General features: G+C 45.6%; 1 protein-coding gene across 1 annotated transcript; it reads right to left on the bottom strand.

Annotated features, from left to right (window-relative positions):
* Nucleotides 1-320: 320 nt before the first annotated feature.
* On the bottom strand, nucleotides 321-13,095 carry LOC308172060 (apical endosomal glycoprotein; the record flags this gene model as incomplete). The annotated part of the gene is made up of 23 exons (XM_080546971.1): nucleotides 321-463; nucleotides 1,095-1,215; nucleotides 1,542-1,656; nucleotides 1,993-2,152; nucleotides 4,508-4,733; nucleotides 4,913-5,094; nucleotides 5,363-5,575; nucleotides 5,874-6,039; nucleotides 7,563-7,744; nucleotides 7,879-8,022; nucleotides 8,127-8,217; nucleotides 8,324-8,495; nucleotides 8,694-8,793; nucleotides 9,074-9,196; nucleotides 9,437-9,569; nucleotides 9,774-9,947; nucleotides 10,139-10,300; nucleotides 10,505-10,584; nucleotides 10,807-10,947; nucleotides 11,331-11,450; nucleotides 12,141-12,350; nucleotides 12,498-12,629; nucleotides 13,092-13,095. The coding sequence occupies 23 exons, from the start codon at nucleotides 13,093-13,095 to the stop codon at nucleotides 321-323; spliced, it is 3,294 nt and encodes a 1,097-aa protein (XP_080403097.1).
* Between the last annotated feature and the right edge of the window lie 3,849 nt (nucleotides 13,096-16,944).

The raw sequence follows: 16,944 nt of genomic DNA, 5'->3' as shown, positions 1-16,944 counted from the left end.
TAAACATGTGACAATGTAGCCTGACTTTATTATACACAAATGGGAATACAAACAAATATCTACAAAGATAATACCACAGATATGATCTATGGTTAATTTTTGCTAAATGACAATTTATTCTATATGTTATTTGTTATTTTCATGGTTATGAACCTAAATGAATAGTTATCACTATGTCCATCATATGGAGATTGCAAACTACAGTAGTACAGTACATATTCCACATAATAAGCTTCGGTTTACACTGTGGTACTGTGAGTGTGTTTTGTTTTTCCTGAAGAAAAAAAAACCTGCTTTATATTATATTATTATATTAGTCTTTAAGCAGCAGAGGTTTCCACTCCTGATGCTGTAGGTCCAGAGGGATTATACACGTGGTTGAAGAACGACATGTCGTCTTCTCCTATGTGTTCTGAACTCTGGAAAAGGATGTAAAAGCTTAGTGTCTCTACAGTCTCAGACACTATTTAGACAACCATTTACAGTAGAAAAATACTGATTTCATAATGTCATTCTGAACTCTAACTAATCACTTGTTTTACTTACATCTGTTCTGTCAAAAAGATGAAAAACATTATTTTCGTTCTTCACTTCATTGTCAATTAGTTCAGGTTCGCTGCTGCTGTGGATACATTGATACATGATCTATTATTACCTCCATCACCATCACTGCATACATCAGAATAACCATTAGTACTTTGCAAACAAAAATATCATCATCGTCATCAACAACGACATTACCATCAGCATCATCATCATCATCATGAAAAACATTACTAAAAACATAATTAAGAGCTGCTTCATCATCATCATCGTCATCATCATCACGTACGTGATTGAATATTTCCGAAGGACATAGAAGACCGCGACGATGATACATCCCAGCAGCAGAGGGAGACACACTCCTAACCCCACAGCCAGCTTAACTGTACACAGAGGAGCCCACCTGAGTGTGAAACAACACTAGCAGTACCAACGTCAACACCGCCATCAAATTCCCATTCATAGTGACAACATTTGATACTAAAATATGAATACTGTGGATGAATTAGTTCAAGCTTGAGGTAGCACAGAAGAGAAAGGGGGATGCCTACCGTCTATTGCAGGGGGAGGGGGAGACAGAGTGGGAGACAGACAGGGGCCCGGTCGGACTTTGATGTCATCCAGAGCCACGTCCCGACCGGGACCGCGGCCCTTCTGGTACACAAACACAAACTGTGGAGAATGAAGAGGTCAGAGGTCACAACTACACATCACACAACTCATAAACATAAAACCAGGAACAAAACATAGAGGAACAATGCGTAGGTATAGTTATGGTTTTATATCTAGTGATCATTCTATGTCCTAAGGAAAGCCAATCATAGACTTCTATTTTGACTACATATATGTAGGTATGTGCAATATGTCTAGCGTATATGTGTACAGTTTGACCTGCTGCTCATTTTGTATTGTCATAAAAACTTCAATAAACACAGTTGTGAAAAAAAATCAATCGATCAATACCCTTCTCATTCTAGGACCACAAGCAGACACTTTACCCAGAACGGCTCCTCTGTGTCCACCGTCACACTCCCCTCCAACCAGACGTCCCCCTGGCTGCCTGACTGCGTCCACAGCAGGATCCCTCCATCATCTCCGCTGGCCTGCAGTTCCCTGTGTGTCCGGAACAGAGGAGGGGAAGACAGACGGTCTCCTTCATTACACTGTGTTTGGTCACTAATAATATAACATCTATGCCTTTTGGCTGATGCTTTTATCCAAAGCGACTTACATAGCAGTGAGTGCATACGTTTTCCAGTATATATGGTCCCAGCAGGAATCGAACCCACAACCTAAGTGTTATTAGCATCATGTTCTACCAAGTGAACCACAGAGGACCAGTGTCAGCCTACTCCAAATGTCCGGTGTCATTTTCCACAATAAGCACGTCCGATCTACTATGATACACGGTCTAGAGCGTTCCATCGACAGTGTTAACGCCCGGCGTACCTGTTGTTTCTGTAGAGGTTCAGAGTTCCGACGTGAGGGCCATACATGTGGTACCAGAATGTGACACAGTGCTCCCTGCTGGTGGGCTGGAGTATGTCACTGAGCAGCATGGCCCTGTCTCCCAACATGCCGACAGAGCTGTCCACATAGAGGTAGTAACCTGGAGGTGGCATTAAACAGGGTCACATTACACCAGTGGAGGCTGGTGACTTCCAGAATTGAGGAGGCCAAAATTTTTTCCGCTTGCTCGCTTCACTCGCGATGGAATGTTCCCTGTTCTTCTTATCTGTCTTTGTTAAAAATTATTAATTTGTGTTTGGCGGTACTGAAGGGATTGGGACACTCTCAGGATGGTGGATGAAGCAGCTTTTATTGCCTGCACAATGGGTCATCAAATAAACAAAACAATTGGCATGAATCTCTGGTCCGCCTGCAGCAGCTATTGTCCCTTCTGCTCAGGCTCACAACATTCACCACAACATACTACATACAATCAATGACATGTCAAAAGCACTCAAACACTATGTCAATCAGACACACAACATACAATTCAGAACAATACTTCATCCATTTCTAATATTTATCCTGCAGAACAGCACTCATACGCGTGTGGCGGAAAAAGGTACTACACGGAGGCCAGGCCTCCTGTGCCCACCCATTTTCAGTGATTTGGCCAATCATGCCATGAAAAAAATTGCATTACATTGACTTCTATGAGAAACCACTTTCCGACAGGAGGCCTGGCCTCCGTGTAGTACCTTTTTCCGCCACACGCGTGTATGAGTGCTGTTCTGCAGGATAAATATTAGAAATGGATGAAGTATTGTTCTGAATTGTATGTTGTGTGTCTGATAAAAAATATAATTATTGCTTTTTTAAATCTCTCTCTCTTCTCTCAAATTATTGGGGAGGCCAGGCCTCCTCCACCTCTATGGAGGAGCCTCCACTGCATTACACCCCACCAGTGATGCCGGTAACGCGTTACTAAGTAACACGTTACTCTAATCTGAATACTTTCCCCGGTAACGAAGTATTCTATCGCGATACTATTTCCAAATCAGTAATCGGATTAAAGTTACTTATTCAAGTGGCTGTGCGCTACTATTGCGTTACTACCTCATAATTTAGGCTAAATGCAGTATTTCTTTGTAATGTTCGATAGTAAACAAACATTTCTCGCATCTTGGGGAGTGACGTCAGTGCTCACGTTTTCAACACGAGGTTACTATGGAAGGCCATGCCCGCAAAAAACGGCTCTCGACTATCGCGAGATTGCAGCAGAATCGCTCACGTGTATCACCACGCTGATTGCACAGTGTAAACAGAAGCGTAGCCTACACAATGGAGCGAGAACAGAGATATGCGTTAAATAGCTGGAAATATAAGGATTATTTTGAGTTTGTGTCAGCAAAGGATGACAAGAACATAAATGTTGATCATTGATAAACTCAGACTCACCCAGTTTAGGATTAGGATTATATTAGGATCATATCTGAATGGTCAGGGTAGGTTTTAGGTTTTGTGAAACCACTCCTTGCTAGTTACTGTTAAATAAAGATCATATTTATTTTATTGTTTAAAAACAAGTATTTATGTTGGGTGAGGCAAAGAAAGACTCTTTATTTTGTTGTTTTAAGTTATTGTTTAAAGTTTAATTATGTAATTTAAGTTACTGTTAAAATAAAGTGAGTTTTGGCAAAACCAGTTTTCATTTTTATGTTGCGGGGGGGGGGGGGGGGTCGGGTGCCTAGGCAGCTGCCAATAGTAACTAAAAAAGTAACTAGTAATCTAACTTAGTTACTTTTAAAATCAAGTAATCAGTAAAGTAACTAGATTACTTTTTAAAGGAGTAATCAGTAATCAGTAATCAGAATACTTTTTCAAAGTAACTGTGGCAACACTGCACCCCACCGAACACAGTCACCGAATCCTAATGCAAACTACAGAGCTGAAGTGGCCGGTGTGGTTATACACCCAGAGCAGTTGCTGAACGTCCGTGTGCTCGTCTGACATGTTTTTGCTGAGCTATGCTGCAGTGAAACATGGAGACTCCACGTGTCTGAGGAAACATCTTCAAAGTTTACGGAGGGTCATTACCCTAACTTATGGGAACCCAACTTAGGGAACCTATCCTAGCATACTGTAGGTTCTGTATGCATTGCACATAAAACATGCTGACTTGACCGATTACATGCTGAGCTAGACCAAATACATTTGCATGGGTTCAACTTCAGTTGAGGTTCATGGGAGATTGTCATGATTCAGTCCAAACAGTTGCATAAGGGTTAGGGTTAGGATGAGGTGAAGTGTATTAGTGTTGCATTGACAACAGTGAGGAGTATCAGCTGCATTTAAAATACTGGCTTAGTTGCTTCTGGTATAGATCAGTCAGCCATCACATGACAGTTTGACCTCAATACAACCTAATGTTGTACCCTGACTCAACGTATGACTCAATGAACCCAGCTCATCCTATAGTAGTCTCTCCACAGCCGCCAAGCTACGCTAGGCTCACCCAGTGATGAGTTGGTGGTGTGGTCCACGCTGGGGCCCGTGTTGGGGTTAGTAGAGGCCCCTCGGCCCCTCAGCCAGTCGTCCTGGTCCACCCCCCCCAGGTTAGTCCAGCCACACAGGTTGGCCTGGAAGTCACAGTCTCCAGGCTCCTGGCACCAGTCGTTGGTCACCAGCACGTCATCAAACGCCATGACCTGGCCGGACCCCTTCACCCCCTCCACCACGATCTGAAAAAAAGAAAAGAAAAATAGATATTGGTTATTGGCTACGGTGCAGAGAAGGCAGAATCTCATAGTGGATGAAGCAAAGAACATTGGCATTGTAACTTTGTGAGTCACAGTCGACAGAAAGCTGAAAGCTTATAGGAGGACGGTAGTTAAAGTGTGGCCCAAGGAGGGTCCCTTACCCTGGTAGCTGACCCGCCCAGCAGCAGATCGGCCTGGGCAAACCTCCACACATTCCCCTGGTCCCCTGTCTGGGAGAACCGGAGCACCATGTTCCCCTGCTCATCCTGCTGGTACACCTTCAGGGTCCCACTGCCGCTCTCAAACATGTAGTACCACAGCTGAAGACACTGTCCACCCCATGCTTACAGACAGAGGAAGAAAAACATTTCCATACTCTTTCATATCACTTTGGACTAAAGGATGAAAGATTACTCATTTATTGGGCCATAGTGAAGGAGATAAGGAGACAAAAGGCTGGTGTACTGTTAACAATATACAGGCTTAGATGGTGCTGCTGTGGTCGAATAACAGTGGCATCCACGCCATTTTATGAATACAACAACGGGCAATTCTACTTCCAGAATTCCGTCTTTGTCTGTAGGGGATGGTCACCTTTCTGGCTCTCTCACCTCCAGGAAGCCATGGGGAGACCATTCTGGCTCTCTGGCCCGGCTGGTCAGAGGATGGGAGGTAGAAGTAGTGTCCACTGGGAGTGTTGGTGGTGTGGTCGAGGACAGGTCCTGTGTTTGGGTCAGTGGTGGACCCAGAACCTCGGACCCAGTCAGAGTCATCATCAGTCTGCTGGGTCCAGTTACAGTTACCCTCCTCAAAGTCACACAGAGCTGGAGGACAAAACACACATGTACACACACACACACACACACACACACACACACACACACGTACACACACGCACGCACGCACACACACACACACACACACGTACACATACACATGTTAATTATATCTGGAATAATAATATGTTTCACAACTCCTCTTGTGGTTGCTGAGCTCTCGTGACTGTTCAAATGCATCACACCCCTGATGGTGACTCACCAGTGAGCATTAAGCTTAGGCATAATTATTACATCATTTATTGTCACATGTTATCTGTCACCCTGGATGTACTATACTGCGTACCTGAGGCCGGACATTGTCCTGCGGTGAGGGAGATGTCATCGATGGCGATGTCCCCTGCCTCTCCCCCCACTGTGGCCTCCAGGACCACCTGGTGGACTTCCTGCAGGGTCACATGACTCTGGGCCTGCCGCCACTCGTCCCCCTGGGAGCCTGACCTCTCCCACACCTATGGATGAACACAAGTCTTTACTCTGGACTCTCTCTACTAGTCATTATATTATTATTATTGTTATTATTATTATTATTATTATTATTATTATTTGTATTATTATACTTAAAGTTGTTATATTATTATTATTATTTGTATTATTATTATTAGTAGTAGTAATACTACTATAATTTAAATTTAAATTTAATTTTGCCATTTAGCAGACGCTTTTATCCAAAGCGACTTACAATTACGAATTACAGGGACATTCCCCCTGGAGTAACTGAGGGCTAAGTGCCTTACCCAAGGGCACACTAGTAGTGGTGTGGCTTCAGGCGGGATTTGAACTCACAACCTTCCGATCACAAGTCCAACTCACTATCCACTAGACCACCACTACCCCTACTACTACTACTACTACTACTACTACTACTACTAATAATAATAATAAACAATAATGGTAAATGGACTGACTTATATAGCACCTTATTCCAAAGGGCTCTTATTCACCCATTCACACACACATGGCGGTAAGCTACCATGCAAGGTGCCGGCACGCTCATTGGGAGCAATTTGGGGTTTAGTGTCTTGCCCAAGGACACCTCGACATGTGGCCAGCCGGGGCTCGAACCGCTGATCTGCCAACCTTGCGATCATTAGACGCCGGCTCTCCCTCCTGTGCCACAGCCGCCCCAATAATAACATATCACATTTATAACATCAATTTATAACGTAAATGTATAACGTACATTATACATAAAATAAAATATTTTATGACAATAACATTTAAAAAGTAAAAGAAATAAAATAATAATAATTTATATATTTACATTTATGTATATAAATGGTAAATGGTCTGACTTATATAGCGCCTTTATCCAAAGCGCTTTACAACGGCCTCTCATTCACCCATTCACACACCAATGGCGGCAAGCTACCATGCAAGGCGCCGGCCCGCTCACTGGGAGCAATTTGGGGTTCAGTGTCTTGCCCAAGGACACTTCGACATGTGGCCAGCCGGGGCTCGAACCGCCGATCTGCCAACCTTGTGATCATTAGGCGGCGACTCTACCTCCTGCGCCACAGCCGCCCCTGTATATATATATATATGTATGTGTATATATATATATGTATATGTTACGGTACATGTGGAAAAACGTGGGAAAACATGTACCAAGTCGGCGGTTTATGCTGGTATGTCCCGGGAAATGCCAGCATAAACCGTTATTTATATATATATATATATATATATATATATATATATACAGTATATAACCATATCATAAAATCAGCAATCAAAGTCTAGCAGGAAAGGTAGGCCATCCTTAATGACTACAAACAAGATAGAGGGGGACTCCATCACTCTTCTTTATAGTATAGACAATAATGTTTTACAAACATGCCTATCAATGGGTATAATGGTATGTGTATGGCCCAAGCTGTGACTGCTACCACTCTATATCCAACATTGTAGGTACAGTGCTATGGTGTTCTGTATGTTTATTATTTATATTTATTTCATATTATATGTATTATATTACCAGTGTTCTCTGCTGGACTGTTTGTACAGCCATCCTCAGTGAGCCCACCGTGGCTCCAAACATGTGGTACCAGAATGTGAGACAGTACCCCTGGTTGTCAGCAGGGGGCAGCAGCAAGGACTTCAACTGAGCAACACTACTGACTTTGCTGGGAGGAGAGCTTTCAATGTAGAGATAATACCCTGTGAAGCAACATAGAGCAACATATCATCATTGAGTATTACATATATGGGATTGTATTTCTAATGTATTTATTATACAGGATTATAATTGCTCAAGATTATTTGGCCTGATTTGGATTATGACTGAGACTGACCAGTGGTGCTAGTGTGGTCAGAAGCAGGTCCAGTGTTGGGGGTACTTGTGGGTCCAGACCACCTCTTCCAGTCCATCTCCTCTGCAGCTCCCTGGACCCATCCACACAGGTCTGCCTCGAAGGAGCAGCCATAGGCGGACAGAGCTGAGGAAGGAGAGAGAAATACACTTAATTTGCCTTAGTTAATATTGATCTCGCACACGCACACACACACACACACACACCTGGTGGTTTGTAGGATGTCTCACAGTTCAGGAAGGAGATGTCATCCACAGCGATGGCAGGTGGGACAGCTGAAGAGCTCCTCTGCATGGCGCCAGTCTGACCACTAAACACTACCTGAGTGAAAAACAACATCAGTTATCAGTGAGTTAGCCTTGCAGTCTGTGACACCATTCAAACACTATAACATCACTTCAATCTGTAATTCAACGGAAGCACATACCCGGTACGACTGTTGGTGATCGCCAAGAGGCAGTTGCTCTGATGTCCACTGGGAGGCGCTGTTGTGATTGATTGACCACAGCACGGTCTCGCTCTCCTGACCCTCCTCCTGACCCTCCTGCATGAGCACATTCAGTGACCGAACAAGACCTCCACTTACATGGAAGTGAAACCTGGTGTTGTGAAAACATGTAGATGGGGGGAGGGAGGGAGGGAGGGAGGGGTGGACGGAAGGAGGGAGGGAGACAGTAAGCGGGATACATTGTCTATGAGGCCTTTAGATATGTTTCTAAAGTATAGTCTGATAAATTCTAATAAAGACATTTTAGAAGTCAGACAGTAGCACACTGGCTAACCAAGCTGTCACTCACTGAATCTGGCAGTACGGGGATGAGGGTGGGAGGGCGGGACTCTGGAGGCGAGCTTCACTCTGTGACTGCTCTTGGCTTAAATTCACATGCATGTAGTAACCTGAGGAAAAGGGGAAGACACGGTTCGCTATGGTTTGACCTGTAGAACCCTGATGTTCAGATGTTGTGTGGTTGCGGTCATCTATGGGGTCAGTGTTTGGCCCATTGTCGATTGACCAGACCCGGGGTCAGGTTCATTTTGAGTGCCAGATTGGCAGGATTCACACTTTTGAGACTATTCCATTGGTTCCAATGGAATCTCAATCAAACACAACAACGTTTATTTTATTGTTTTATTATTTGAAGTACTATTTGAACTCATGGTGGTGTAGTTGTGTTACCTGTGCTTGTAGTATGGTCAGTCTCTGGTACTGTGTTGCTACTGGCTCTCTGTCTCTGCCACCTGTTGTCCCCTTGGCTGATGTCACTCCACATGCACTGTCCTCTCTCAAACGTGCACGGGCCTGGAGGGTTACAGGGCATGAGTCACATGACATCAGATCACATCAAATTTACCACAGTCAGAGTGAAGGCTTTTTTAAAAAAATGTTTATGTTTGTTTGGTTTGTTTGGTTAATGTTTGTTTGGTTTTCAAGTGGTGCTACTGTACTACCACAAACTGTAAGAAGATCAGGTCAGGACATGAGGGAAGGTTTCTCTACTGTTTTTCCTGCACTGTGATAGAGATGTGAGAGGCAGCTCACCGCAGTTCTCCTCGTCCTCCCCTAGGGGGCAGTCTAGACGGTAGTCACACTGACGGTCGGCATAAACACACACCACACCCTCTGACCTCCAGCAGAGAAACTCCTCAGCCTCCAAGGAAAACAAACACTCAGGCTTTAGGACAACACAAACCTCATTATGTGTCTCTTATAACAGCAAAAAACAACTCTGTCAAGAGTTACTATGTCAACTAGAGAGGAGGTTGGAACTAACTAACTCTAGAGGAGAACTAACATATTCATTCACATACTCATTTTGATCTCTGATTGGTTAGTGTCAGTTATGTCTATCATACTGCTATGGCATGGAAGAACTCACCTTACAGGGACTGGGGGGAGAGGTTGAGGGTGCCGGTGTGGTCTGGGGTGAGGGTGTGGTCTGGGGTGAGGGTGTGGTCTGGGGTGTGTGGAGACACTCCTTGGAGAAGGAGGTATCGTCCACGGCAACCAGCCCTTCTTGCCCTCCCTCTCCTCTCTCATACTGGAACACAATCTATAAACACACACACGTGCGTGCACACGCACACACACAAACACACACACACACTGTTTCAAATCCTTAACTGATTTCAATCATTAACTGATTTCAAATCATTAACTGTCTCTAATCTGTTATGCACCATTGATCTATAACATATAAACTGATCTATACAGAACTACATCATAAACAGTCCCCCCCCTGACCTTGCTGTTGACGGAGGAGGAGTAGGTGACCTCTGCCCTCTGCCAGCTGAAGCTCGATGGCGTGTCCCTGACCCACAGCACCGTGTCATCACTCCCTGTCCGCAGCCTCACAGACAGACTGGACGTCTCGTCTTCATCCTTGGTGTAGTAGTAGAACCTCACCTGTAGGGGGAGACAGAGAACACCGCATTGCTGCATGTTCCCCATCCTCGAACCCAGAGGTTGGAGTATAGAGTATGCAATACCCTGAGGCACTGTCTGGTTCTGCAAGAATAGCTGCCCGTGGGCACAAACTAGTGGGGGAGAATGACACTCTCAAACCATATAAATACACATTTCACAGACTGGTTTGGAATGAAGACTCACTGTGCAGTTGGAGCTGGGTAGTAGAGTGTTGGAGAGGATCTCTGATGTCTGTTCCTGAGTCCCAGGAATGATATAGTAACCTAAAACATGGCCAGCATTAAAGGGATGTTAGACCCCAGATCTACACAATCAATGACGTGGCACATATTGCAATTGGACCCAAGAAAATAACATTAAATACCATTATAATAACATTACAACAGTATAATGTTATCATGTGTTATCCCCCGGGCTCTTTACTAAAGAAATGTCTAATCAGACCTCCTGACACTGTAATCCTGCTACCGTTTCAGCTGCCCTACCTGCTGCAGTGTTCTGTGTGTGGTCCCTGGGGGGTCCGTGGTCGGGCCAGACGGCCTGCCCCCTCTGGAGGGTCCACTCACCAGACTCCCAGGAACACAGGTCCTGCTCAAAGCTGCAGCGCTCCCCGTAACCCTGCTCCTCTAGGGAAGGAGGGAGGGAGGGAGGGAGGGAGGGAGAGAGGGAGGGAGGAAGGGAGAAAGAGAGAGGGGGCTCATTTCAAGATTCCTAAACCATTGATTCCAGGAGGTTTTATGAGCCCTCGTCAAAAACACACACACGTAAACATGCAAACACAAGAAACCATAACGACATCCATAGGCTATACCATACAGAATACAGTGTATGATATACAGTATGTATGTATATACTGCACATTATACATGTTGGTGATGTGCTTTGTTTTAAGGATACTACCAATCCTTAGCCAGTATAATCTCTCACACACACACATACACACACACACACACACACACACACACACACACACACACGTCCGTTCAGACAGACTGTCTTTGTTACCAACCACAGTTGGATTCATCAGTCCCGTCTCCACAGTCATCGCTGTAGTCACACACGCGCCTCTGCTCCACACACACCTGGTTGGAGCAGGCGAACATTCCAGATGGACATGAGACCTGGGCTTCTGTCAGAGGGGGAAAGAGGAACAACCTGTAACCGAGACTCTACCCTCTCTACCCAATGCCGGCATGCTACCAAATATGCTGGTAAAGTGATTCCATCATAATAACCATGATAACAACAGCAATTACATTACAGATTAGACTGGACACGGATGTGACACAGATTAGATTAAATTAGCTTCAACTTTGTCGTCATGGCACAGAGTACTGTGCTGAGATAACAAACAGTGCTGAGATAACAAAATGTAGTTTGGCATTTAACCCGATATAAACAAACAGAGCATGGTGCCAAAGACATGATAATGTAGACAGTGCATGGTATTACAGTATAGTGTATTACAGTGAGTATAAACATATGAATATAAAGTGAATCAGCAATATGTGACGACAGCTGGTGACACCAGGAACAAGTCGGCAACCAAGTTAACTTCCTAGTTAACTATAACAACACCACTTTACATTGTTAGCAGACTCACAAAACAAGCTGTGTTAGTTGACTAGTGAGTGTGTCATTCATTTTAATAAAAGTCTGAACATTTGATCGGCTGCCGACTTGTTCCCGGTTTCACCAGCTGCTGTCACATAACAACAAGCTCTCTGGAAACAACCATAGCAACGCTTGTATTGGAATTTCCATACTAAAATAAAACAAAAATGTAGTTCAATGAGCAGTTTGTGGCTTTGCTGCTTACCAGGCAGAGAACAGTTGAGGAAGGCGATGTCATCGATGGCGATGTCACCCGGCTGGCTGACGTTCCTGCTGGACTGGAAGAGGAGGGTGAAGACCTGAGGGGTGCGGCCCACGATGACCTCCCCCCGCTGCCACACGTCCCCCTGGTCATCTGACAGCCACCACAGCGGAGTGGCCCTGTGGCCTTCCTTTAGGAACACCTTCAGATCTCCTATACCTGACACAGTACACCCACACACACCCACACCCACACACACACACACACACACACACACACACACACACGCACACATACGTGACCCAAAATCTAAGACACATATATGATCCATACTGCATCCTGTGTCTATTTAATACTTACCTGTCCCAAACATGTGGTAATAGAACTCCAGCAGACAGGTGGCGCTGGCCTCCTCCATAGCAGGACTCTGCAGTGCCGCATCCTGGTTCTGCTCCTTACCGCCCTCGTCCACCTCCACCGCCATGTACCAGCCTGGAAGAACCAAAGAAGGACCAAATGTGACACGTTTTAGTCTTTTGGTCCTCATATCGGCAACCGATCAAAATGTTGTGACTTTTCTTTTGAAACACGGAACTACGTTTCAACGAGAATCACAAAACAAATTCGCTAGTCAAGCCAAAATACTGCAATGCAAGAACTGTGTTAGTTGACTAGTGATGTGTCATTGGTTTTCAACAACACGGAAATGTATTCACATTTTTCGAAAGAAAATTCCGATCATTACATCAGATCCCGTTATGCGGACCAAAGCATTAGAACGTGACACAAATGTGACACCAGCTGGTGAAAGCGGGAACAAGTACAAATAAAAAAATACAAATAAATGTCAACGTTGTTAGAAATCAATGACACACTCGGTAGTCAAGCCAAAACACTGCAGAGCAATGGATTCGGTGAGTAATCACCAACTCGGTAGTAGTGGGGATTACTCACTCATGGTGCAGGGACATGATTGTTCCGACGAGGACGGTGCGTTGCTTTCCAAACAATAAACCATGGATTACCTCTAACATCAAGCTACTACTGAACCAAAAAAAGGCTGCCTATAGAGAGGGGGACAGAGACAAGCGCAGGCTGATACAACAAGAGCTGAAGAGGAGTATGAAACAGGCCAAGGTGGACTATAAGAACAAGGTGGAGAGGAAGCTGCAACACAGCAACACCAGAGAGGTGTGGAAGGGGATGAAGACCATCACCGGCTACAAACGGAAGAACAGTCAGGCAGCGGTCCCAGACTTGGCTAAGGCCAATGAGCTCAACCACTTTTTTAACAGGTTTGACTCAGCGGCCGGTGCCTACTCTGTCCCTGCTGCCCCTCCCACTACCTCTCCCGCTTCATCAGCCTCCCCCACATCCCACAGCTACAGGCTCGGCAGCACGGCTGGGCCCCCTTCCCCTCCCCTCCCCCCTCCCTCCCCCCCCCCCCTCCCCTCCCCTCCCCTTCCCCTCCTCTCCCCCCCTCTCCCACCAAGCCCCCCCCCCTTGTCCCTCACAGTGGAGGAGGTAAGGGCGGAGCTGAAGAGGCTGCACCCTGGAAAGGCGGCGGGTCCTGATGGGGTGTGCTCGCGGCTGCTGAAGGTCTGTGCAGACCAACTGGCTGAGCCCCTCCAGAAGCTCTTCAACCTGAGTTTACAGTCAGGGACGGTGCCGGTTCTGTGGAAAACATCATGTCTCGTGCCAGTACCCAAAACTGGGCGCCCGGCCGAGCTCAACGACTACAGACCGGTTGCCCTCACTTCACATAGTATGAAGACACTGGAGCGGCTGTTTCTGAGACATCTGAGACCACAGACTGAACATGCACGTGATCCCCTGCAGTTCGGGTACCAGGAAAAAGTTGGTGTGGATGACGCTGTCCTCTACCTCCTCCATCGTGCTTACTCCTACCTGGATGAGCCGGGAAGTCAGGTGAGGATAATGTTCTTTGACTTTTCTAGTGCCTTTAACACCATCCAGCCTCTTCTACTCCGAGAGAAGCTCTCAGGTATGGGGGTTGATCCCTCCACTACATCCTGGATCATGGACTACCTCACTGGACGGCCACAGTCAGTCAGGCTGGGGAACTGTGTCTCGGACACAGTAGTGAGCAACACCGGGGCTCCGCAGGGAACTGTGCTGGCTCCCTTCCTGTTCACCCTGTACACATCAGACTTCAAACACAACTCTGAGTCCTGCCACGTACAGAAGTACTCTGACGATACAGCCATAGTGGCGTGCGTGAGGGATGGACGGGAGGGGGAGTACAGGGATCTGATAGGAGCCTTCAGCGTCTGGAGCGAGAGGAATGGTCTGCTCCTCAACCAAACCAAGACCAAGGAGCTAGTTATAGACTTCCGTAGGTCTAAGCCACCTCGGTTGCCCATTAACATCCGGGGCGAGGATATCGAGGTGGTGAAGACCTACAAGTACCTGGGGGTGCATCTGGACGACAAACTGGACTGGTCCACCAACACAGAGGCACTTTATAAGAAGGGTCAGAGCAGGCTGTACTTCTTAAGAAGACTTAGGTCTTTTGAAGTGTGTGGAGAGATGCTGGCCATGTTTTACCAGTCTGTCATGGCCAGCATTCTCTTCTACGCTGCAGTCTGCTGGGGGGGAAACATCACCAAGAGGGATACCGGACGGCTGGACAAGCTCGTAAAAAAGGCGGGTTCAGTGGTGGGAAGGAGCCTGGACTCTCTGGGGACGGTGGTGGAGAGAAGGACTAGGAGTAAGCTGCTGTCCATCAGGGACAACCCCAACCACCCCCTCCATCATGTCCTCGCTGGGCAAACCAGCAGCCGCCGCAGAGGGCGGTTCATTACGATCCGCTCCCGGACGGAGCGATATAAAAAATCATTTATCCCGGCTGCACTAAGACTGTTCAATGGCAACTAAAGTAGCAGTCGGGGTCAAGGCTCCTGAATCTGTATTTATTATTTATTTTAATCACCATCATCACTTTTTTAGTATTTTAATATAAATAACTATAGCCATCCTTTTAATCCACTTTTATATCAGATCTCACTGTTTTTTATATACTGTACATGGCTGGCCCAGTGTTGTTGTCTGTCCTTTATGTTGTGTTGTGTTGTTATGTGTGGTTTTTAGTGGAGTGGCGCGGCAAAATGAATTTCCCCACGGGGATAAATAAAGTATTTATCTATCTATCTATCTATCTATCTATTGATTTTCAACAACGTTGAAATGTATTTATATTTTTCTGAATAAAAGTCTGAACATATAGTTGGTTGCAGACTTGTTCCCGGTTTCACCAGCTGCTGTCACAAATGTGGAATCTTGAAACAGTCAAGGGAGTCAAACTCCACTCTATTGGACTTCTTACCTACACTATACACCTACAGATTCACTGAAAGCAGCCAACTGGTAGACATCTGTATGTAGTGTCTGTATGTGTGTGTGTGTGTGTGTGTGTGTGTGTGTGTGTGTCTTACCCAGCTCAGTGCCCAGGGTGTTGTCGACAGAGGGCCCTTTATTCTCTGCGATAGTGCCATTCCTGCCCCGCCTCCATTTCAACTGGCCCACACTGGTGTCCTTCCAGGAGCAGGTACCATTCTCAAACGAGCAGCCCACAAACCCACTGACTGTAGGCCCGGGGAGGGACAGGGACACAGGGCCAGAGGAAAGGAAAGGCAGAGGTTGGACATGTGGATCGTCTGTATTGCTTGGCATAGTACAGCAATTAGATTAGATTAGATTCAACTTTATCAGCATTGCACGTACACGTACTTAGACAACGAAATGCAGTTTAGCATCTAACCAGAACCTGCAAATAGTAGTATTATGCAACAATTACAGTATAGGTATTACAGTGAGTATGAAGAATGAATATAAAGTGAATATACATGTAACATGAGTATAATATATACAGTTATGAGACAATTATCAATATGATATGTACGATTGTGAAATAATAATAATACAGTAATACCCATAACACCAATTGACAGAACTGAAAAATGTCATAACACATATCTCTCACTGTACCTTGACAGTGCCCTGGTGTAAACATGATGTCGTCTATAGCAATGAACCCACTGTCTCCAGACTCTGCTTCTATCAGCACCTGGGGCAGCAGGACCAGGGGCAGAGTGAGCTGACTTCATACAAGCATAGTGACGGCAGCTGGGGAAAGCGGGAACAAATCGGGATTTTAGCAAAATGTTCAGACTTTTATTCAGAAAAATGTAAACACATTTCAAATGTATTTACTTTTTTCAGAATAAAAATCGAAACATTTTGATTGGTTGCCGACTTGTTCCAGCTTTCACCATCTGCTGTCACATATCACCTGACACATGGTTGCATTGTTCGAGCATTGTGTCTTACCTTCACCAAAGGGATACTTTACCAATGTAGGGCAAACAATGGCCTCTACTGAAAGGTGGAAACATTGATATTTAGACTATTTACTCTGTCTCACTGTACCTGGAATGGTTCGGTTTTCCCCACCGACTCAGAGAACTGGGTCCAGCTGGGTCCACCAGCTGTGGTTTCGAACAGTAACTCCTGCTCGGCTGGCCCGGAGCGCACAAACACACGCAGGGTCCCTGACTCACTGCAACAGACGGGTCAATATTGTCAAAAGAAAATAAATAAATAAAAGCTACCATGATGCCTCAGTGTTAACCTAATAAATACACAGGCGCACCCAACAGCCTCCTCTACTGTGTCTACTCAGCTGTGAGAACCGCTTCAACGTGTACAGCGCTTTCCATTACCAAGACAATCTGGCCAGGCCTGCCTAACCAGGCTAACAATTCTGTGAGTGATGACTCCATCCGGA

The sequence above is a fragment of the Nansenia antarctica genome (assembly GCF_963989245.1).
Source record: "Nansenia antarctica genome assembly, chromosome: 16".
In the NCBI taxonomy this organism is placed as follows: Eukaryota; Metazoa; Chordata; class Actinopteri; order Argentiniformes; family Microstomatidae; genus Nansenia; species Nansenia antarctica.
Note: the sequence above shows the minus strand (reverse complement) of the source record. Positions and strands in the feature narration are given on the sequence as shown.